This window comes from Leucopleurus acutus (assembly GCF_964270905.1).
Source record: "Leucopleurus acutus genome assembly, chromosome: 19".
Lineage (NCBI taxonomy): Eukaryota > Metazoa > Chordata > Mammalia > Artiodactyla > Delphinidae > Leucopleurus > Leucopleurus acutus.
In genome coordinates this window covers 31834882-31859978 of record NC_139161.1, presented here as the reverse complement: position 1 = coordinate 31859978, position 25097 = coordinate 31834882, and the positions used below count along the sequence as shown (strand labels likewise).

Sequence of the window (25097 nt, the reverse complement as noted above, 5' to 3'; positions counted from 1 at the left end):
GGTCTTTTACATGAATGCACTGCTGTCTCATACAAAACTTAAGATTTTGTAACTAAAAAAGGATAATGGATATTGGATAGCAGCCAGCAGCAAGAGAACAAAACTGAAATCTTTCCCTGCCAATGAGTAAGCAACGTCATCTTCTAGTCAGTAAAAAGAAAAGAGGAAAACAAACACTTCATACCCTGACCCTGATATAAACAAACAAGCAGAAAATATATATATTACATCTGGTTCTAGTCCCTAAAATAGAAGAAACCTTAATCCCATTTGTGTAAATTACTGACTCCCTAACAAAATTTTTTTCCCTTAAGTTTACAGTATTCTTATGATAATCATACTGATTTTCCACCATACTGATTTTCCACCATGCACGACTAACTATAACCTTGTAACCCTGTGGGTTTTTACTTTAAATACCTGTTGTATTTTTTCATCAGCAAGCCAGCACTGAATTTGGACTCCCTTGCAGAACTTTGCCAAGTAAAGTATTTTTCTTTTCTTAAACTATTTTTCTTTTCTTAATGCTTCTGTGTCTCTAAGTCTTCCTTTCACAGTAGTCTCAGCCACAAGATTATTTCTAGTTTTATAAATCATGTTACAGTGAACAATTTGTAAATGCCTCCATGTACACACAGGGACAATTTCTCAAACATAGATATCTGAAAAAGGACTTGCTGGGACAAATGATATGCACATTTTTAATATATTCTACCAAGCTGTTATCCAAAGAGCCAGACCCGTTTCTATTCCCACCACCATTATATGAGGGTTCCTGATTTCCCACACATCACCAATACAAGAGATTATCATTTTTATCTTCAGCAGATCTGATGGGCAAAAAAATGCCTTGTTTTTGCTTCAACTTGCATTTCCCAAATTACTACCTAATTAGTAATTATAGTCTACCTAGGTTGAATATCTTTATTATGCTTATTGGCCATTTGTATTAGTTATTCTTTGAATTGTTGGTTATCTTCTACCTGTTCAGATTGTCTTCTTACTGATTTACAGGAGATCTATATACATCCTGTATATTAATCTTTTGTTATACATGTTATTACTATTTTCTTCCAATCGACCACTTACCTTTTTACTTTGTTTATGTGATCATTTGTTTTTACAAAGTATTAAATTTTAATGTAGTCGAATTTATCAGTCACTTCTTTTCTGACTTCTGGGGTTTTGTCTTGCTTAGAAAGACCTTCCTACCCAAAATTACAAACATACTGTCTTCTAATACTTGTACAGTTTGCTTGTTATATTTAAACTACATGGAATTTATTTTTATATTTGAGATGAGGCAGGACTTTCTCTAATAATTTACTAAAGGGATAACCAATTGTCCCAACACTATATACTGAATAATCTATTCACTCCCCTACTTTGAAATGCTATCTTTACCACATGTTCAATTATCACACTGAATTAAGACTGTTCCTGGACTTTATATTTCTGTTCTACAGATCCATCTGTCCATCTGTACACCAATACTACAAAGTTTTAATTACCAAAGCTCTATAATATGTTTTGATACCTCATAAATCAGGCTCCTCCCTACTGTACCTCAAAAAAAGTTAGCTATTCTCACAAATTTTCTTTTCCAGATAAATTTAAAAATCAATTTTCTAAATTCCATTTAAAAACCCTATGAAGGGGACTTCCCTGGTGGCACAGTAGATAACACTCCGTGTTCCCAATGCAGGAGGCCCGGGTTCGATTCCTAGTCAGGAAACTAGATCCCACATGTATGCCGCAACTAAGAGTTTGCATGCCACAACTAAGGAGCCCACCTGCCACAACTAAGACCCTGTGCAACCAAATAAATACTAAAAAAGAAAAAAGAAAAAGAAAATTCTGTGGAGATTTTTGAATGGAATTGCCTCAAATTTAGAGATTTCTTGTTCTTTTTAAGAGGACTTTCATGTTTTCAAAATGAGCATATATTTACCAAGTACCTGTTATGGACTGAGTTCTGTGGGAAATTCAAAGGATTGTAAGGCAGTCTTTGCCCTACAGAAATGTACAACCTGATTGGGGAAAAGATATAAACAACTAGTGCATTAAATGGCAAATATCTACAGAACTAACTTGTAGCTCAGTATGATTAGTGTGGTATGCCCTTTGAGGCTGATTTTCGCCTCTGATTTTACTTATGTTTTGTTTTTTTCTTTGGCCTTAATTTTTTTTCGTTTTAAACACGTGACAACGTGGTAAATATTTATACATATAAACCATTTTTTTTTTTTTTACAGTCACCCTAAGTAAGAAGTTCTACTGTCATCCCCATTTTGCAGATAAAAAAACTGAAGCTCAGAGAAGTTAAGTAACGTTCCCAAGATCACAGAGCAATCTGGAGGACAACTAGGATTTGAAACCAGGTTTCCCGGGCTTCCACCACCATAACGCCTCCTCTCCTTCCTTCCCCCTTTTAAGTTCCTGCTACTTTATCAAATGTAAAAATCATCTCTGAAATAAAACTAGGGAACAAATAAATGAATGACATCCAGCTTTGTTCCTGTTTCATCCTCTCTCCACAAGCCCAGTGAACAGTAAAATCAGATGTGGGGAAGGAGGGCACGTTCCCCTCTGCTGCCGCAAAGGGTGGCTGGTCCTGTCCGAGTTCCTCTCCTTCCTTTCCCTTTTAGCTAAGAACTTACAGGGCCCTGCGCCGAATGAAAAAGTGCGGCCCCTTGTTCAAAAATTATTAAAATGTCAAGAAATGAGAGCAGACCACTAAACGAAGCGCAAGCCCTTCTAGGCACGGAAGAGGGATGGGGGAGGGCCTCAACCACAGGACCCTCCTCGAGCCCTGGCTAGGAGTTTCTCTTGTCTCTAACAGCAGTCTCTGGCTTTGCAGATTCACAGCCCTGCTCTGACGAAGAAGGCTGCTCCGAAGTCTTCCTCCCCACTGACAGCGACTACGACTCCAGTGACGCCCTGAGCCCCCGAGAGCTGGACCTGGTCTACCTGTCATCGCACGACATCGCCCAGCAGGCCCGAAGTGGCCTGAGCGGAAGCGCCCCCGACGTCCTGCAGGTGCACGACACGAAGCCTCCATCGGGGCCACGCCAGGATGCCCAGGGCCGCGGCCCGGGGCCCGAGGCCGACCACTCGTGCACCGAGCTCCTGCACAGCCTGACCCTCACAGGCCCCGCGCCCAAGAACCACGCCAAAGTAGCACCGGGCGTGCGGCCGCCGCTGGGCTTCCTGGGAAAGCGGAAGCTGGCCAAGTCCCCGCACTATGGCGGCTTCAGCCGCCACTACCGTTGGCTGCGCATGCACAGCGAGACGCAGTCGCTGTCGCTGTCCGAGGGCGTGTACACGCAGCAGCTGTCCCGGGCCTGCGGCCTGGGCCAGGAGCCCGGGGAAGTTGAGCGGCTGGCACCTGCCCAAGAAGGGCCGCGGGGCCTGGCTCTGGTCCACGCCGCCAGCCTCCCAGAGGAGCGGAAGGGCAGCCTCCAGGGTCCCAGGCCTGCGGTGCGCCGCATCTACGTGGAGCCCTACCCCGCAGCCCTGATGGACGCCAAGCCTTGGGAATCCTTGAGCCCGCCCGCCGGAGGCCCCTCGGGTCTGCCCAGCCTCACGGGCCCGGAGATGAGCCCAGAGGGCCCGACCCCCTCCCCTGTGTCGGAAATACTCAGCAGCATGCTTTAGGGAGGCTCACGACTGGCTGTCCACAGTTCCACTGTGCGTCCCTGCATTTTCCATCACCCTACCCCCAGCCTGCCCCCACCCCACCGTGTCCCCACCCATTTTTAAATGGTTTGAATGTTAAAAACCCAAAGGTTACAGGTTCAAGGTCCTCTTTTTTAGAGTTGGAGTGGAGGCGACAGTTGGCAGTGTCATTCCCAGTTCAGCCTATAAAGGGCATAGAAAAGCTTTTGTGTCAACATGGAGTCCTGGACACAACGGTTCAAACATGCCATCCTATTGGTGGCACCTGTGGCAGAGGTAGGACAACCCAAAGAGCCACCCTCAATTCTGCAGCTGGCTATGTAATCTGACTCCTGAGCTTAGGCTCTTTCATGCATTTGTGATTGACAGGGAGGAATTCTATAGATGAAAATAAGATTAGCATTGTTTTTCCCTCCATCCCAAATCTTTAGAAGAGTTTGGGGAAAGAAGCCCAGTTTGTCTCTCTAGGGAATAGGGTCAGTGGACTTGTCCTGGGTTCCCCGTCAGCTAAACCAAGTCGTTCCAAAGTGCAGCGTTCTCAGCAGCTCACCAAATCCAATTTATCGGTCAGCACTGATCTAGTTAAGTAGGCCTTGGACAGGCCTTTTCTTCACTTCGTGCTGTGTGGAAACCTCCAGAAACAAACGTAGAGGAGGCTTCTCTTCTAGCTCTGTCTTGCAAAGATAGAATAGGGCGGGAAGCAGCTCTTCCTGTACACTCAGCTCCCATTCAAGCATGAAAATGGGTCGTGTATTATTCCAGGGTGCAAGAAGATGGCTGAGTTAAGTGAAAGCCTGGATTACACACAAGATAAGGGGAGGGAGAGAGACATGTGCAAAATTGTGTTTCCTTTCCAATCCTAAAATAAGTAAAGCCATGGTGGGGGCTGTGTCTCTGTGAATGATAATGGATCTGCTGCAGATTCTTAGGTGATAGATTTGTAATTGAGCAAGAAAGTGCCCTTCAGATGTGGCCAGGCAGGGATGGAGTTTTCTCAGTGACACAGGCGCATCTACTCTCCCCCACGTAACAGGTCATGGGACAGACCGTCCAGAGCTTCGGCTGCTGCCTTCCCCTTTTCAATCCACCCTTCCAAAGTCAGTTTTGCCCCTAGATCAGTTGGCCCATTGAGCTCAGGGAAAATCTTTCCTTAGAAGGCCTGGCCAGTGGTTCCAAGGCTATGCTCAAAGACACCTGAAAATCTTGCTTTGGTCTCACTGCCTCCCACCTGGCTCTCTCACAAAGGAGAAACCAAATCAAAGAGCAATCACACTGCATATTCAGAACAGGCATGAGCCTTCTCTCCTGTCCTGGAGCCAAGACCCATTCAGTTCACTGATATTCTAAATGGTCCTTTTCTGCTTCACAGGCATTTTAGTTAAATATTGCTCTTTATGGCCCTACCTCTGTCCTCACAGTTCTACCAGTCCTCCTCATGGGAGTTCACACAAAGTCCCCTGTTCACAGTGTTATTCCGATTCCTTCCATTTTTAAAACATTTGATTTAAACATAAATAATTACCCTGGTGGGAAGGTACAGATTTGGCCCATGGCCTATGGTCATTAGAAAACTAAAGCCCAGAGCTCAGTCTTTATTTTTTTAAGAGATTTTGTACTCAATAACCGACCCCCCGCCCCGACCCCCCACTCCGGCCGAAGAATCTTGATCAGAATCACTGCAGCTCCTTTTCCATGCCTGGGAGGATTTTAAAATGCAATTTTCTTCTGTTCTGAGTGAATTCTATATGTATGGAGTGTTAGAACTAGAAGAGAACCTAAAATTAGTCTAGAAGAGAACCTAAAATTAGTCTAAGTCCTTGCATTCACAGATGAAGCAGTTAAAGCCCAGAGAGATAAAGTGACTTACTCAAGGTCACAGAGCTGGTTTTAGTCTCAGAGTTTGGGTCAGAATCCACAACCATTCCCTTTATAGCAGACTGTCCCAGTGGGAATTGGTACACATCTAATCAACTTTTGATTTTCTATAGGCTGCTTACCTAGTTTACAGGTAATTCCAAATTCAAATCCTTCTCTCAACCTTTACCTAACAGATGTCCAATATCACAGAGCTCTCTGTTGCCAGAAATTACAAATTTCATATACTAGATATCTAAGCTAATTAATTGTAATTAATTTAAAACCTAATCAGGAGAAATGCATTTAAAATTGCTTACCATACGACTCCCATTTAAAAACGAAAATAAGAGTCATCTCCACTCAGTTTCTTACTTACTTCTAATTATAAGACAGGTTATATATATTGAATGAGTTTGTGAGATGAGATGCTGAAATTGTCAAGGACTCAGAAACCAAGTGATTCCCTGATCATGACCTTTCTGGTGGCAAGGAAGGAAGTCTGTGACTAAATTAGATGGAAGACATTTGACAGGCAGCAAAAGCAAAGACTGACCCATCCTTCTGACCCTGCATTTGGTCAGCACGTTTTGACACATTGGACCAAATAACTCATTAAGCAAAATGGCATTAAATTCAAACCCACTAATTTATATTAGGCACATGGGGTTATTTTTTCACCTTCTATGAGGAAAAGAGATGCATGCCCATGAAATGAATAATGAACGTTAGATTTCAGTGGGCATACTTAATCAACTTGAAAATGCATTTTCCTAGCGATATTCCTATAGAAAGGTGGAATTGAGGAAAGCTATATCCTCAATAATTCGCTGTTTGTTCAAGGAGTTTCCCTCTACCCATACCTCCACTTTGCAACTTCTTGTGAGTCTAGTTTAAATTAAAACATTCTTGTGAGAGAGAATTGTTTTCTCTAAATCACAGTCCTTTATTCATTTGTCCAGTCTTCTCATTATAGAAACTTTACAAAATCTGAGGATTTTTTGTTTGTTTGTTTTGCTTTGTCTTATCGGCTTTGTTTTTTTTTTGTTTTGGATATGATGGACTTTTGTCTTTCATTCTTTTTAAGTCCCACTGGGGAGCCTCTGGAGGAAACTTTCCTGTTTCAGGTCTTCTTTTCCACCGTGTTTCTGACATGCTTAATTCTCACCTGTATTAGCTCGTCATCTGTGAAACCCTCAAATATCATTGACTGAGGTCCTCCCATATGTCCGTCTCTATTCCAAGTCCCACAGAGAACAAAAGAATCAAGTATGAAACAGATTCCCGGGCCACAAGGAGCTCACATTCTGCTATGAGTGTAGCCGTCATCACCATACATTTTCTTATCAATGTCTTAGAAGAGGCAGGAGCCTGTCGCCTCGGCCAGGCCAACATAGTGCATGTTGGGCTAGGCACCTTTGATTTCACTCTTGCTATCTATTCATAAAAGAGGATAGCCTGGAAAATGCAATTCATCAATGTATATGCTCGGCAACCATTTACAAGGCTATCACATCCTCTTCCTTCGCAAGGGTACTCGGGAGACAGTCATCAAAAACATTCCCTCTAGGGAGTGGGTATTTTAAGAAGTGGTTACTTAAGATAAGAACCATTCCATTTGAAGAACATTCACTAATGTTCAAAGCAATAATTACACTGGAGAAAATGGTTGCATTTGATTTGAAAGTTGAATCCAGTTAGTAATAATATTCCTCCAACCCCCATTCCTGAAGGATCCCAAAGCACTTTATGAAAAGCACTGACTGAAGCCTGGTTGTGCTCCCCTAAAAAGACCTTGTCCGGGAGCCACCTGGCAAACACCTACCCCATCCTTGCCAGGAGATCATGCCAGACAAGTGGGAAAGAGGACTGGCCTCTCATTCATTGTTATCCTGCCACACGAACGTGCACCCTGATGAATGCTGAGTTCTTCCCTCGAAGACAACAATTTTAGACAAGTAGGCACACCAGAAAACCTCAACTCCTTGGCCCTCTTTTGTTCATCACGCTCCAACCAAGATGTACTCCCTTTCTCTTGGAGAGCTGTCAATTCAAGCTGTTAAGGGGTCTGCAGTGCATTTCAGTCCCCTAGTTATGTCAACAGCACACAGAATTCACTGGCTCTTTAAAATTGATACTTGTTGGAAAGATGATGCCATTATTCTATGGCTCTCTCAACTTTGCATGTAGCAGAGCTACAGCAGAGAACTTGCATCTCTTAATATTGCTTATTGAACTATAACATACGAATTAGAGAGGGTAGTTATAGATTAACAAGAGAGCGCTCTTAGCGAATTGAAAGTGCTACATTGTCACTTTATAAAGTCTAAATATTTTTCAAGATGATTCAATTAAGCAAATATGAACTTTTTTTCTTTTTTTACCTTTAAGGAAATTTGTAAAGGAGCTATTTGGAAAGCAATGATACCTCTTCACAGGTAGTAGGGTGAATAAGGAAAAAACCTGTTTCTTTGCTGGTCACCTTTCATAAGATGTTCAAACACATGGCTTATGACTGTTAAGCTAAACTTCAATGCTGCCTTACAAACAACAAGGGTAGTGTATTTGAAACTATGTTGTACAGCTTGGAAACTTATTCTAAGATCTTAATTCAGAGTTTTTCTGAGGTGTTGAACTTTGCCATTAGCAAAAAGTATTTTTAGAAAAATCTATTGACTGTTTATGAAGCACTGATTTTGCCATATTTCGGGTCTCTGGTTTTTCCACCACATCTGCACACAGTAGTTATACATTTTTTTAAATTATTTCTTCCATTACTAATGAATTTGTAAAATTGTTATTCAAAAGGACAGCTGGTTTTGCTTCAATAATCAGACAGGTGGACCTGTGACAATATTCTGTTTGGATAAAGGAAGTAGGAGGTTGTTGTTGTTTGTTTTAAATATTATCCTAGGGTCTTTCCTCTCCAGTTATATACATTCTTTATTTTAGCAAAGCCATTATTTAACTTAGTGGTAAATGTTAAGAAGGTATTAGTTAATGCTCTTTGTTCCTCTTCCTTCATTCCATGACATGAAAGTCTGACTATGCGTTCACAGTAACCACCATCCAGTAGCTGATTTATAAAAGACAAGACTGGCAAATTGTTGTGTTCAGTCACTTTGAGTTGCTGTGCTGCTTCTTGCCCCGTGACAAAGCTGACGTTTGGGGATTCTCACGTATATGGTCACAGCATCAGTTTAATGTTTGTGATGGAAAAAGAATTGAAAGAAGTGTGGGGTGGGGAGTAGGGGTGTTTTATACGAAAAGTAATTTCACTGACATTCTATCAGGCAGTGTTTAATTGCTTCCTCCCTAATGTGTACATAGTAATTTAGCTGATTATTGGTTGTTATTTGTTCAGAATTGATTGTATCTCATTGCTATGTATGCAACTGAGTGCATGTAAAAGTTTAGACTTCGGTCTGTTATCTGCACAATTTCGTGTGCTTTAAACCTCTGTAAATGTACAGATGAATCATGTGTGGTGTGTTAAATGTGACCTCCAATCTTGAAACGATAGTATTTTGTAGTATGTACTTTTGCAGACTCTTTGAACATTTTAAACAGACATTGTAAATGGCCAGGACCTCAATCAAAAACAGCACTGGTAAAATGCATGCTTCTTGAGCCTACCAATTTATAAGAGGTCAGGGGTTAACAAGAATTAAGACAATTTTTCTAACGGCAAGTATTTTTGATAATTTCCTACATGCCTAATTGTATTTGAAAGAAAAATTGTCAACAGAAGAAATCTTACCTGTCAGAGGGAATGACTTTGTTTCATAGGCTTTAAATAGTACTAATATATTTTACTTTAGATCTAACTTGATGTTGTTGAAATCTAGTTCAAGGGTGAAGAAGTCAAACATATTTTTGATTCTTCATAAGATCTTTTGTTGTTTAAAGGACAATTTCCAAGCCCTTGTCATAAGTGTGGAGAAATGTCAATTAAATAATAAACTAATAGAATTGTCAGTATTTGGCTTACCTGATGCTTTTTCTAAGTCTCAATGAAGACAATTTTTCAGTCTGGGTTTTTAAAATCTTCTCACTGAAAGAGTTACTATTGAAAGAGTTATAGGGCATTGTTTTGACAATTATTGGAAAATTCTGACCAGTTGGCCCTCAACTGATCGAAATAACTCAAATAGCATTTGAGTTATTTCTCTTGCATAATTGGTTAATGCCAAGTATTGAAAACACAGCAGCAGACTACCATGGCAAATACTCTCACCAAATTGCACCCAGGAGTTGAGGCATCTTAACCTTTGCCCTTCTCCACTGCGTGCATGTTTAAATGTCTTCAGTGCATTTCTGCATGTGCTGTCCTATCTCTATTTCTCTATGCCTTTATTTCCACACCCACAAAGCTCCTCCCTTATCGCTGCTCCCTCTGGCTGAGACTTGAGATTTCTTCTGTGTTTGAGAGTACTACAAAGAGACTACTTCCATCCCAGGAACTTGCACAAAGTTTCTCCTGAATTCCCAAGAACAGGAAATATGCTGCTTTGGACCACGTATTTGTCTTATGCTGTTTTACAGAATTCTTTTAAATACACACACACACAAACACCCACACAAATTCAACTCTTTATTGGCGTGTTTGTGGTGGGCTTTCCTGACAGCCTCAGAAGGCCGTTTTGTTGTCCTGACCAAATGTGCTGTTTTCCCTATGTAAATTGTCATCTTTCTAAGCAAACCATTACTTTCTTTTCCTAATTCCGTCTTTAAATAAAAGTTTACCTTCTTTTTCAAACCAAACAGATGGCATTGCTCTTTAATATCCCCTTTCTTCTATGAACACTCCCGGGGAGGTGTTGGGGGAGGGACAGAATGGAGTAAAAGCAGGCCTTTCAAATTCAAGGTAAGGAGTGTGCCTTCACTGACTGGGTAGCCCTTTTGATAAGGTATGCCAAGCAATATGCAGTATTTCCATCTGCCAGCAAGAAATAATTCCTTCTTCTCTATAAAAATGTTTGAAAATCATGTTAGGGAATTAGGCAAGCTTAAACCAGGAGTTTCTTATTGATTTACAGTGACTACAAGGCAGGCAAAAACACTCAGAAGGAAATTCGTTTGCCCAATATTATCTGTCAAGTGAGTTAAATCTTTACAATGATTCCTTGGCTGTGAAAATGCCTTTCTTCTTCAGGTAGCATATGGCACGCTCACCTCTGCGTAAAGTTCCTTGTTCTGTCAATACTACTACGACTAATAGTAGTAATAATAATAATAATTATCCTTGTTCTGTCATAATCCCTGCTCTGTCAATCACTGCATTGTTATTTTGCCACAGAAGGGACTGGCATTAGATACAGACTAAAGGAAGTTGGGCCCCAGCTGTACACTAGGCTAGATCAGATGCTCTAAGTCAAAAACAACTACCTGTTTGGTTTTTTTTTTTTCCATTATGGTTTATCACAGGATATTGAAAATACTTCCCTGTGCTATACAACAGGACCTGTTGTTTATCCATTCTATATATAATAGTTTGCATCTGCTAGTCCCAAACTCCTAATCCATCCCTCCCCCACCCCTCTCCCCCTCGGCAATTGCCTGTTTTTTGGTCAGCATCTCCCCAACACATTTCATAGCTCCTGGCAAAGACCTGTTAAACGGGTGATAAGCTGATGAAGAGATCACTGAAAATCAGCTTAATTTTCATAATTTGCTTAACTTCTCCACAAAGAAATGAACTCAAGGACCTTTCCAAATGCCTGTCAGTCTGAGGCTCTCTATGATGACTCAGAAGAAGCTCCACTCAGGCTGCCTTGAATGTATTTCTTTAGGATTTCCTGAAAAACTCCACCACCCACCCCACACACCATCACCAGAGTGCTTTGATTAAGGTCAGCCCCCGAAGGAAGCCAACGGCCTGGGGAGAAATGTGCACTTCCAGACAGCCCACCGTTAGATCTGTGTGCCCAGCATTATGTCCAGTGATCGGGCACCATAGAGATGGATATATGCAGGTCTCCCATCCCAGCTGCACCCTCTGAGCAAGCAGAAAACCTGCAAAAGTCTTGTCCCAGGGCCCAAAAGGCCACTTTTGCCCACACCATTTTCCCCATCGAGCTTTTGATAACTGCGATCTCCTATATGTGTATAAAATACTTTCACAAGCACCATCCTATTTGAACTTGACAAACCGCCCTGTGAGGTGATCAGAGCAAGAATTTTGATCTCCGTTTTGCAAATAAGGAGCTTGAGGCTCAATAAAGTGAAATCTAGGGTCCATGACCCCTGACTGTCCAGTATGCCACATGTCATTGAATTAGGTCTTATGAGAAAGGAAGGACAATGCCTGAACTGGCCACTGGAAGCTCTCTCTCTCTCTGGAACAGACACCCTGCATAGACAGACACACAAGGGACATTATATACACACAGATAATGACCACAAATGAAGCTAAATCAGACAGCAAAGCACACAGACCCTTTCCCAGGAGGCCCATGTTCTAGCTCAGAGTCAGGCACTCTGTGACTACAAGCCAGACACTTTTCCTCTCTGAACTTACAGATGAAGATATCTATCGAATGTGTGGGATCTTTTTCAGCTTTGAAATTTCATGAATCAAAAGTACTCACATTGAGGACGTATGAGAGATGCATCAGGATTCTTCTCAGAGCGTTTCTGTTTTGTTGATATTTTTTGTGCTGCCATTGCTCTCTGGGGGAGGGCAGGTGGTGGAAGATAAGTAGACATGACCTTGAGTCTCTTGTAGCTAAAGGAGAGTGGAGAAGGAAAATAACTGAGAGATCCATGCTCAGCATCCTTTTCCAATACCCCCCCACCACCAGATTCCTCCCTCTGCCTCACTCTGACCCCAGTCTCTCTCAGAAAACAGTTCCACCTATTTCAGTTCCCCTCTCCCTGGCCATCCAGACCATTGTGGAATCACAGTGGATGGGGTCTGGAATAGCCCTTGGACCTTCCCTGGCATCCTGACTTGGCATCCACGTCACCCCCCAGCTGTTCTCTTAGATCCTGCCCAATCACTGTCCTACCATCCCTTCCCTGGAGTGTCCTAGAAAGGGTCAAGGCATTGCACCACTCCGGGGGGCACTATTATTAAGTGTGGAATGTACTCCGATAGCCATTTCCCAGAATCCAGGAGTGAAGCAAGCATGCCCTTTGCCAGACAGCAAGGCTGCAGCAGGCATCTCCTTTGGGGTGGAAGGGAAGCGGAGGGATTGGCATGGGACAGAGCACAGGCCCCCTTTATGTGGGATGTTTGCGCTACCACAATGGGGCCTGCTTTGAGGCACGATGTTGGACACACATTTGATTCTTTCAAGTCTGGGGCAACTTGAGCATGAGCTTGGTCCTCACTTGGGCCCTTTGGCTTGGCCAGAGCCAGGTGCCAGCCATTGTTCTCCCGCTGCGCTCAGCAAAGTCCGTGAAGTCAGGACAGCATCATTCCCTGACAGACATTCAGTACATTTCCTCGGGTCCCAGGAGGCCTGATATTGAAATGTTTTCCTCCCCATAGTTATATTTTCCTTGGTTGAAAAAGTTTTGTTTTGGAAGTTGCTACCCTGTCGAGGTAATGAGTCAGTTTGGGAGGCCGGTGCAGAGGGGAAAATGCACATCATTGGCAGAGGCCAGAAGGATGGGGGTGAGAGAAGATGGGAGATTCCGGGTGGGAGAAAGAGGTCCACACCCTCTGCCCCCTCCCACTCTTTCAGGAAGAACACAGCCCCTCCTTCCCAGCTAGGGGCCTCTTCACTGGGGTGAGGGCGCCAAGCCCTGCTGCTGCCTTAGGGCTTATTCCTGGGAAAGGCTAGGTAGGCAGGGAAGGAGCTAATGTTATGGGCCACCTTTTGAGCGCCATTGAAACATCTAGTTTCTGTGAAAGCTGGTAGTGTTACCATCCACATTTTACAGATTGGGAAACTGAGGCTCAAAAAAAGGGGAATCGTGTGCCTGACATCCCACAGCCAGCAAGTGGCCGAGCTTAGAATTCAAGGAGTCCCGTGCTGGCTCTGCCACATGGTCTCACTACAAGACTCATTCATTCCTACCCAGAAACGGACCCAAGTGACTCAGGGGAGGGACACGAAGACCCACCTAGAGAGACAACTGGGGAAGGACTGTTGGCAGAGGGAGAAGAGGGGGCTTATGGACTAGAGCCACCCTTGCCTATCCCTGCCATCTGGTCTTCCCCTCAATTTTCCACCCCATACATCTTTTTCCCGTGGAGAGAACAGTCACAGAGATACAAAAACACACATAGACGCACCAACACACTCAGATCCCTCCCCCCGCAACACACACACACACACACACACACAACACAAACACACCCGTCCACACAAGCACAGAAGCACACACATCTGGAGGTAAATCTCAGGATTCAAGAGCTGGCTCCATGCCAGCTCTGAGCCCCGAGTAGCCCACTGAGCAGCCCTGGTCTGCCTCACTTTGGGAGGTCAAATCAATGAAAGAGCCCTGGTAGTTTAAAAAAGAGAAAGGGAGAAAAAAAGAACACCAGCACCTCTCATGATGGGAGGTCAGAGCAAATGAAACCAGGAGGAGGGGGTGGCTGTATGGGGGCCGGGGCGAGAGCATGGGGGTGGGACGCCTGTGCTGGTAGCTGAATTCCTACCCTGGCCCAGCTCCAAAAGATTAAAATAGAGCTCTTAGAGTGTCCCCTCCACAGACCAGCCTGCCAGGGGCCAGACAATACGTGGGTTTGTGCTCCAGCTCAAGCCTCCAGAGAGGTGATGTTTTTACCCGGACAGCTAAAGGCAGAGGCAGGTCTAAAGCAATTCCAAGGCTCCTTTGGCCCACAGGCCCAGAACAGGCCACAGCAGAGGGAGAGCTGCCGGCTGCTAGGACGCACACAGATCTGCTCTTTTCTCTTCTCACCCTAGGGCAGGCCGCTGGACTCATACTTCTTCACTTTATCTGCCCCCAAAACACCCATCTGGCAGGGCTATGTGGGATGAAGTCTTAGCGAATTCATTATACTTTAATTTGGAAAAAAAATCTCAGCCGGGCTGTAAACAGGCAGTTCTACTAGTGAGGAATGGACAGGGCATCCCTTGGGGTTATCTGAAATATCAGATAAATACAAACACCTCATTTTCCCTACCCAAGGAACAGAGCTCTCCCAGAAGGAAGCCCCACTGGCCACTTGAGGTTTCATCTGCTTCCTTGTAATTCTTAAGGATTTCAGGCAGCTGGGACTTAAGTCCGACATCTCAGACCACTTGCTAATACAGAGGATGAAGACGAGTATGCATCAGTTAAGCGCACAGGCTCTGGAGTTTGCCAGACGTGCGTTCTAATCCTGACTCTGCCACTTAGTAGCTTTTTGAATGTGGGCAAATTATTTAATCTTTCTGGGACTTGGGTTCTTTATCTGTAAAAGCACCTACTAGTGATCATAAGGGTTAATTGAGAAAATACATAAAATGTGGTCAAACCAATGCCTGGCATATATCTAGCAAAAGTTAGCCCAAAACAGCAACAAAAAATTCCCTCCTACTGGGTTTCTGGAAGACCCTCCCCCATAACTAGGTTGAAAATATAATTTATCATCTAAACCAGAACACTTCTGATAGTGGGAGTGGACACTAACTGGATTGACCCTGGGACACTGGCTTACCAGGGACCGTCCCTGGAAAACTGGGACATATGATCCCCCTTCCTATAACTTTCTAAAGGGTCCCTATATAACATTCCATTAAGATAATCCTTTGAAAACGGTCCTAAACTTTATTCTATATCATGAAACCCATTGGAAGTAATAGCCCTTTATGGCATACTATGATATTCACATATGAAATTTTAATTTAAAATATAATTTTATTGTATATTTAAAAATCATAAGGTTATAGGTAAGTGATAAGAGATAAAGTGATAAGTCATATTTGGATGGAGGACTGAAAATTGATAAAATTCTACTGCTTTTTTAATTTTTTCTTTTCTGATATTTGAGAAAAGCAGCTCATTCAATTTTAATGGAAGACCCCTTGTTCCAGTTCATAGAACATCAATATTCCATAAAAGCAAAGTTTGAGAATCTCAGCCTTAAAGAACCAAGAATAACCCCCAGGGCGTAAGGGATGGAGGGCAACTTTTGTGGTCATGACATATTTTCCTTTCTTTAAATAATTTTAGCCATTCAGGAATAAAGGTCAACAGCAATCCCACTACTGGGGATAGAACCTGAGAAAACCATAACTCAAAAAGAGTCATTCACCACAATGTTAATTGCGGGTCTATTTACAATAGCCAGGACATAGAAGCAACCTAAGTGTCCATCGACAGATGAACGGATAAAGAAGATGTGGCACATATATACAATGAAATGTTACTCAGCCATAAAAAGGAACGAAATTGAGTTATTTGTAGTGAGGTGGATGGACCTAGAGTCTGTCATACAGAGTGAAGTAAGTCAGAAAAAGAAAAACCAATACCGTATGCTAACACATATATATGGAATCTAAAAAAAAATGGTTCTGAAGAACCTAGGGGCAGGACAGGAATAAAGACTCAGATGTAGAGAATGGACTTAAGGACATGGGGAGGGGGAAGGGTAAGCTGGGGCAAAGTGAGAGAGTGGCATGGACATATATGCACTACCAAATGTAAAATAGATAGCTAGTGGGAAGCAGCTGCGTAGCACAGCGAGATCAGCTCGGTGCTTTGTGACCACTTAGAGGTGTGGGATAGGGAGGGTGGGAGGGAGACGCAAGAGAGAGGGGATATGGGGATATAAGTATATACATAGCTGATTCACTTTGTTATACAGCAAAAACTAACACAACAATGTAAAGCAATTATACTCCAATAAAGATGTTAAAAAGAAAAAGGAATAAAGCTCAAGATGTAGGAGGCCTCAGTTCTTCACCAGGTGTATCTCTCCATAGCGCTGCTTGAGTGTCCTCCTGGCATGGTACCTGGCTTCCCCCAGATCAAGTGATCCAGGAGAGAGAGGAAGGCTATCTAATGTGCCCAGGATCGAGGACAGTCCCAGGCACATCACTGAGTTGGTGCCTTAGTGAAAGAAGAAAATACCTGAGAAGTATACCTGGCTTCTTAGTCCAGGACTGTAACCTACAGCTTTAACCTATTAGAAAGAATCTTTACACCCAATATCAAAACCAGACAGATCTCCAAAAGAAAGTAATCCTGGTCAGCCAGGTAAAGTCTGGGTCCTCAAATGCAGAAAATGTTTGAGGAGCTTTTTGTGTATGGCTGTTTTGAAATACACTACTGATCGTAAGCTTCTGATATCTTCCACTCAACCCAGCCAGCCCCTCTCCAGTCTTTGGGTGCCATTGGGATTTGCCCTCCTGAGTTTCTGGAAGACTCTTAAGGTCCTTGTGGCCCCTTTCTGACTTTATGTGTTCATTGTGTGTTAAAAGGAAAGCATCTTCCCCTGGAGTGTTTTGATTGCCTTAACTGCATTTAAATCACACGTGGAGAGCTGAATGGCTTACAATGTGATCTCTCTTTTAATTCTCACAACCTGTAAGGTGGTCACTGTGATGATGCCCATTTTTCTAATGAAGATATCGACTCTAAGAGAATATAACCAGTAAGTAGAGAACCAGGAAATGCAGACCCAGGTCTTCTGACTTTAAATCCTATGCTCTCTGTACTGTATCACACTTCGGTATTGCACTCCATTTGTTTTATTTAATATGAAATGATATTTAGATATGCTTACTCCTTGCATTTCAGCTAAGTCATTTAAACCACAACAGACACACACATTTACACATACACTCACCAACACACATAGACCAACTTTAAAACTGGGTCCATATACATCAGCCCACCCGACAGCCTGACTCTAACAGTGAGTAGATGCATTTTCCTGGATTTTCCTTCAGCCACATTGCCACTTTGAGAAATTGGCTACTGCATAAACAAAATAGAATAATGGCTTAGAGATTTGGTTTAAGGGAGAGAGGACAGTACATCATTTATTATACCAATAACCAGCATAAAAGAATGTAAAACATGCTACCAAGTAAAACCAAAATCCCACCTTGGGAAATCTATCCAATAGAGATAAAAGCACCAGTAGCTAAGAATATTTGTACAAGATGCTTATTGCAGCTTTGCTGGTTGTGGCAAAACTAACTACAGACACCCTGAGTGCCCACATATACAGGAAGAGTTGGACAAATTATGCTGCATCTATAGTGCTATTATAATGAATAAGAGTCATTTATATTGACCTGTAAAGATCCATGATGGGTTGAGAAGGAAAAAAGAAAAGAAGGAGGGGAGGGAGGGGAAGGAGGGGAAGAGGGTAAAATGTATTTTAAGACCCAGCCTGCTGTAAGTAATTTTTAAAAATCCTATTAATGCATATGCATGTTGTGTGTGTATGTATATATATATGTATATATATACACATAGAAATAAATATGCAAAGAAACATAAATCGTAACTTCAGAGTTTGGACTAGCAGAGGGAATATTGACATTTCTGCACACTTCTGAATTATCTGACTCGGTAAAAAAAGCACATATCATTTCTATAATTTAAAACAATAATAAAGCAGATCAAGATAAAAAATAAACCAAGACCAGAATTTTGCCAAGCCTGATTTGACCAAAGAAAACTCAGATTCCTGCCCTTACATCTTTGGGTTTATCCAAATGCACTCTCTTAATTGGCCCCAGACACTGACATCTGTGTGGAATACATCCACTCTTCACTCTCTACATTGGTTTTCAAAATGGCCACCTCTGCTGGACGTTAAGACTTCAGTTGAGGCCCACCTTCGCCACCTCCACCTCTCCCTCCACCCACTCATACCCAAAAAAGACTCTGGTCCCCTGCGGAAAAGGCCAAGAATAAATGCTTTCCACCCCAATTATTCTCCCCACTCTTTTCTCCCTAAACTCCAGATGGTGAACTCTGGAAATGGGTGACCGTGGGAGGTGGTGGAACCTCCCTTTCTAAAGTTCTTTCCTGAGAGAGAGCCACAGCTGTGGAGGATGGCTCGGACTTAACTGCCGTTAGAACAAGTTAGTTATGGGTCGTTTGCCATTTTTGGAGCGCTGATTGCATGCAGAGCCCAGTGAGAAGGAGAGATAGGAAATCAGGAGCCCTGGTGGCAGAGCAAGTATACACAGATGAAATCTCGGTAGCCTGAAGAAGCAGTACTTAATAACTTCTATGTACATTTTTGGAACACATAAATCTAGGCAAGATAGCTTATACTAGTGACAGGCTCATAATTCAGAACGATCTTGATCAGCAGATGTCATTTAGTAGGGATTAAAGTTTCATGTTTAGGTCAGAAAAATCCAAGAATGGTATGGGAGAATTGTAGCTGGACAAAGGATTTTTAAAAAATTGAGTTAGGCATTTCATTTCACGTAACAAACTCAAATTAACTAAAAGTATAGAAATCTGCTAAAAAATAGTAAACATTAATTGAACACCTGCTACGTGTCAAACACTGTACTAAGCATGAGTTAATGAACTCTAACAATTATAGTCTTCTGTATTCGTATTTTGAGTCTTATGCCCAATTCAAGGGACCATGTTTCAGCTTCACTGGCACATTACATGAGAACAGTAGGGGGATATATAGCAAGTCATGCATGGAATAGTTAAAAGAATTGAGGCTATTTAGCCAGAGGTGTTAATATATGATAACTACAGTCAGGTATCTGGAGGGCTACCATAATAATTTAAAAGACTTATATTCTATAATATCATTTAGGAGAATTACGACTGTAGTAGTTTAAAAATGTATCCACAAATTCTTCAGTACTCTTCCCTTCAAAAGGTGGAGCCTAAATTCCCTCGTCTTGAATGTGGGCTGGACTTACTGACTCCCTTCTAACTAATAGAATGTGACAGAAGTGACAATATGTGACTTCCAAGAGTAGGTCAGAAAAGGCATAGTGGATTCTGCCTTGCTCTCTCTCAGATCACTTGCTCTGGGGAAAGCCAGCTGCCATGCTATGAGGACACTCAAGCAGCACTACAGAGAGGTCTACCCAATGAGGAATTGAGGCCTTCTGCCAACAGCCATGGGAGTGAGCCACCTGGCGAGCAGACCTTCCAACCCCCAGTAGAAACTCAGTTGCCTGACCTCCTGACTGCAGTCTTGACCGCAGCTTCGCGAAATACTCTGAACCAGAGCCACGCAGCCGAACTGCTCCTAAATTCTTGACCCTCAGAGACTTTGTGAGATAATTGATGTTTGTTGTCTTTAAGCTGCTAAATTTGGGAGGAATTTGTTATGCAGCAACAGATAACTAACATAACAGTCAAGATGGATCTGGCAAGGAGACCAATTTAATTTTAACAGGGAAAAATTCCAATGATCACGGTTGTCTAATAGTGTAATGAATGATAACACCTGAAGTTGAAGTAGTGCGTTCCCTACGTTCAGCCAGGAGGATGACCACCTCTCAGGGATACTGTAAAGGTGATGTCTACACTGGGTGCCTAAGGATGAGCTTAGAGCCCAAATTCTTCGTTTTTCATCTTTATCCTTCATATTCCAACCAGCCACCATTGGTTTCCAGACCTTCACTCCTCTCTCTGGCTACGGAAGTAAAGTCCCCTTCAGACTATGGCAAGGCAACTCTAGGAAGATTTTCCTCTGGTTCTTAATTTGGATCCCAATGGGCTTGTCCCCACCAGGAAGATGCCATTGCTTTGTTTTTGCAATACCATCTCTGCCATGATTTAGAGACCCATCAAATGGAAACTGGATTTAAGACATCACTGGCCCCGGATGTTTCCAAGAGCACAGTAATCTGTAATTAAAGCCCAAGTTGCCACAGTCAACATTCCCCCTGCTGCTATTGATAATTTGTACCATATTGACTAGGTTACTTAGCATTTGCAAATAGGATTCTGTAGCGGCTGGACGTCAAATGCATGGAATAGATCTTCATCAGCCTGGAGCCTGGAGCCCACCCTCTCTGCCCGCCCTTCAGCCACCAGAATGTCGGGCAGCCCAAGCTGTCCTTTCTACCCACATACCCAGCTCACTGCCCTGCTCCCGCTCAGGACAGAGCCCTCAGCCACATCACGCATGCAGCTCCTGGGGGGATGGAGAAGAGGGGATCAATGGGGACAGGGGAGGCCACAGAACGAGCCCAAGGCAGGTGAAACATGCTCAGGACCCTGAAGGATCCAATTAAGCCCAATTCACTGGGATCCAGTTTTCCTACCAAATTCCTGAGGAAACCAAACTGAATAATGTGTGGCTTATTCAGAAACACACATCCCTGTGTTGTTGGCCGAGGCAAGGGCAGTGTGGCAGGGGGCTTAGGCACGGGGTGCAGGTGCACCGAAATGAAAACAACAGGCTAAAACAACAAGCTCCCGCCTATAAAGAACAGCCCCGTGTTTTGCCGGATTCCTGGGTCGGAGCGGGCGTGCATATATATATATATATATATATATATATATATGGACTCTTGTGTGCATGTGCAGCTGGGCCTGGGGGTGGGGCGTGGGGCGCCTTCCAGCGCGGGAGCAGGAACGTGTCTACATATTTTAAATGGCAACCGCAGTGAAATCCATCAGAGGTGCTCGAACACACGTCTGGCACTGCCTTGTGCCAGCTCCTACAATAACTTCAGAATCTCCTCCTTCATTTCATAAACATTTTATATACCTTTTTAAGTGGGAATATTTTTGCTCATTTGGCAAGAGAGTGCCTTTATGCAGTTCAATCAGCCTGATTTGTGCCTTACATGCTTCTTCAGGGCTGAGAAGCAGGAGGACTGATGGTTGCTGAAAGGTGGGGTCGGGGGCACGGTGGGTTGAGATGGGGAGAGAGTTTAGGGACAGGGCGGAGGAAGACGATTTTATGAAAAAGAAAATTTCATCATTGCCTTACTTTGGGTCTGTTTCACACCTTTCCATGGAAAACCTGTTTAACCTGCTTTAAATACACACACACACACACACACACACACACACACACACACACACACACACGTAGCGATTGGAAGTTATGAGTAAGGGTTGTGTTGCTTTTCTGTTCAACCTCCACTCCTGCAGACCTGAACAATTCAATCTCTCTTTCACCAGCTTACCTGTGGCATGTGGGTCCTGCCTGACTTGAATAAATGGCTGTTTATGGATGATAGCATCTGGTCCGCCCCTGATGAGGTCACCTTGTTATGTTAAATATTTCTACCTCCTGGTGGAGAAACTGAAGCTAACTGCTCTCAAGACCACCTCTGCCTAGCACAGAGAACACAGCACCCAAGGCAGGACCTACATCTTTGAAAGGCCAGTTAGACTCCTCTGTGAACTCGAAGGACTCCTTTCAGGCCCCAGGAGCAAAGGATCATGACTTTGGCCTAATAATGCCAAAATTCATACTACATATGGAGAACCTATTTGTAGAGGGCTCTGAAACACCTTGTCTGCTTCCGTTCTCACTACAACCCTGGCAAAGGTGTTATTGTTGCTTTGATCTCCATTCTACAGATGAATAAACTGAGGCTTGAGCTTGCCCAAGGCCTCACCCAAACGAAGTAAGAAGAAGAGACAGGATTTGAACTCAGGTCTATCTGGCTTCCACATTTAGGATCATCCCACCATAGATTCTGGGGAAAACAACCTGGAAAAATGAAAAGAATCAGAAATGCTGTGTGGTCCAATGATTCAACCTCCCTGTGTGTCAGTTTCCTCATCCATATAAAGTGGGAAATGACCACCCTTACTATGACTGTCATGGGTCAGCAGAGGTCTTACAGATGATTTGAAAATTTATTGAGTAGCTCATGGCCAGTTTGTTGACTAAAAGAATGAACCAGTGAATCCATACATAGATAAACATTTCTTCAAATGAATCCCACCATTACTCAGAGGAGGAATCCACTGCTGGCTCCTGGGTTCCTGAACAGAAATGACAGATATGGAGCTAGAAATCCACAGTTTCCCAGATGAATCAAAGAGCTGAAGCCCTCTTCTCCACAACCTAACTCCAAAAAAGACATGTTTTTCCAATGTTCTTTCAGTAGCTATCCTAGGATGTGGAAGAACATGTGAAAAAAATAAACGGATTCATTTTTTTAATGAGGTCAGAAAGGCATACCACACATTTCAGATCTCCAAGGTGTCTGCTTCCCTCCAGCTATCCACGGTTTTCAGCTGGGTTCTGAAATGGAGTTCAGGACACCCAGACAAGTAATTCTAACTAGGAGTGCCAGGAAAATATTAGAGTTGAAAAAAATAAAGAAGAGGTTCATTTATTTTTTAAATATATACATATCTTCCTGTAACGTCCCTCACAACAAAGAACTCTGGACAATTCTGCCTTCGCCTGTCCAGAATCAGCCATCTGAGAGCAGATCTATTCATGTCTTGCTTGCCCCAACCTTACAAGCATGAGCCCCTCCCCCCCAGCCTGGTTCTTCCTCTTGACGCGGATTTTCTAGAGCTCACTCCCCGGTGGGATGAACTGGTTCTCTTCCGAAGACGGTGGGGACATTCTGCTGTGATGACGCCGTTGTGGTAAGCAAAGCCTCCAGAGCTATTGGGTCTGAAATTCTCTCCGACCCTGGCCTTTAGACGGCCAGTTCCCCAGATGGGGCAGCCATGGCCTGCTGCCTCCTGCCTTGAGAACCAGCCTGGGGGTCGCAGAAGGAGACCCCAGAGAGCTGTAGGGTTAACCAACCAACCATAAACATTACCTCCTCTGTTGATCTTCAAAGGCTCTGGGAAAGAAAACAAACGACATAAATCTTTATCAGGCCTCCTTCGAACTGCCCTGGGAGGTGGCTCCTGGAAGAGCTGGGTGGTGACTCTGTACACAGGACAAAAACTTGTTTCAGTCAGTGGTGCTGAGTCAGAGATGGATCGCTTTTATTTTTCTTTTCTCCTCTTTTCTTTCCCTCCCCGACTCCTCCTATGGGACTTCCTTTCGTTATTCGCCAGCCAGGAGCTCCATAGTGAGAATCCTTGATCCTCTACCTGCTTCATGGTTTCCAATCTAAATAATTCCCTGATAATTCAAAAGAAAGGAGAGACTTTGGAACAAGAGCTTCCATGTTTAGAAACTAAGGACATGGTGACCATGTCTGTTTTAGAGGTTGACTGGGTAACCAGCCTAGCTACTGGGAATGAGGTTACAGAGTAGGAAGTATGATTTGCACTCCGTGTTGAAAATCTTTCAATAATACACCTTTGCATCCAGGAGAAACCCTCCAAACCCATTCCAACCCCCTGCCACACATACATGGCCATGTGGCTTGTACTTAAGTGCACAGGATCTAAATCCTACTTGTGACACTCTCCAAGGAAACTCGGGCAAGTTATTCATCCTCTCCAGGCGTCATCTCCTCACTGTAAGTGTCAGAGTAGGTGACACTTATGAGCCACCTAGTAACTCCAACTTAGCATGTTACTGAGTTCTTGTGTGTCTTATTAAACACGTCATTCCTACTATAACTCTCTGAGGTTTTACAGACCCCATTCTACGGATGAGGAAACTGAGACTTGGAGAAGTGAAGTAACTCATCCGAGGTCACACAAACACAGGGATAATAGCGCTTACCTCATAGACAGATGATGAGTGGATGAGATAATGTCTGCAACGTGCTTAGCATGACTCCTGGCACCTTGTGAGGTCTCATTCAGAGCCCACTCTCCTCTAGAAATCTTCCCTGACCCCCTGACCTTCTCCCTCCCCTACTCCACACACATCTCTACCAGATCTCTGCTCCCAGGCCCTTGTTGGTCTCCTAGCCCCAGGAGCTCCTCAGAGGTAAAGATGTATCTCACCTCTGTAGTGCCAGCCAGTGCCTGGCACATAGTAGGGACAGAGAGAGAGTCAAAACAATGAATGAATGAATGAATGTTTATGAACAAATGCCCAGTTAGTAGACAGCTTCTGAAAAAAAATAGTCAAAATAAATACTACTAGTAAAATGACTTGTTCTAAAGATGGTTAAAGATCTAAACTTTCCTGGAGGAGATTGTGTGCTAGTGGAAAAATGTACAAAAGGGAGTGAGGAGCGAAGTCATCCTGTTTTTTTTAAATACAAGCTTTCACTGTAGTTTAAGGGCCTCACAGACTTCTCCAAAATGTTTATGAATCATAGGAAGAGGACCCAAGAGTCCTGAGTCCCAGCCACTCTGACTAACTTCAGCAAACATCCTCTAGCCCCACGGAAGGGGGACCTGCAAGGAAACCACACCCGTATCCACCTGTACACACACACACACACGTGCACACAAAGACACACAAGCCCAATCAACAAATCAAACTGTCAACATTGACTGAGCACCTACTCCATACAGCACCCCTTACAAAACTCAGAAAGAAACTCATAAGCTATCCTGAAGACCTCAGGACACAGTGGAAAGAATGGACAGTCTAGCTGCTGAACTGGGGCTGTGGGAAGTGAGGTTGGCGAAAAGTTTATTTTCTGGACACGTGCCAGGGGCATTCCCAAGGATATGTGTGTAATTTGAAGTACAGTTGACCCTTGAAAAACATGGGTTTGAACTGCACTTATATGCAGATTTCTTTCAATAGTAAATACTATGGTACAACACAACTGTGATTGGTTGAATCTGTGTTGCGTGTGGAACTGTGACCA

The 25097-nt window shown here is 43.4% G+C and overlaps 1 protein-coding gene across 1 annotated transcript in view; it reads left to right on the top strand.

Annotated features, from left to right (window-relative positions):
- The window catches only part of ANKFN1 (ankyrin repeat and fibronectin type III domain containing 1), a gene marked incomplete at its 3' end in the record, with an annotated part of 433720 nt that extends 430063 nt beyond the window's left edge, over positions 1 to 3657 (top strand). The window contains exon 20 of the mRNA XM_082859995.1: positions 2861 to 3657. Within this exon, the coding sequence (XP_082716121.1) occupies positions 2861 to 3657 (797 nt within the window). The remainder of the gene's footprint in view (positions 1 to 2860) is intronic.
- Between the last annotated feature and the right edge of the window lie 21440 nt (positions 3658 to 25097).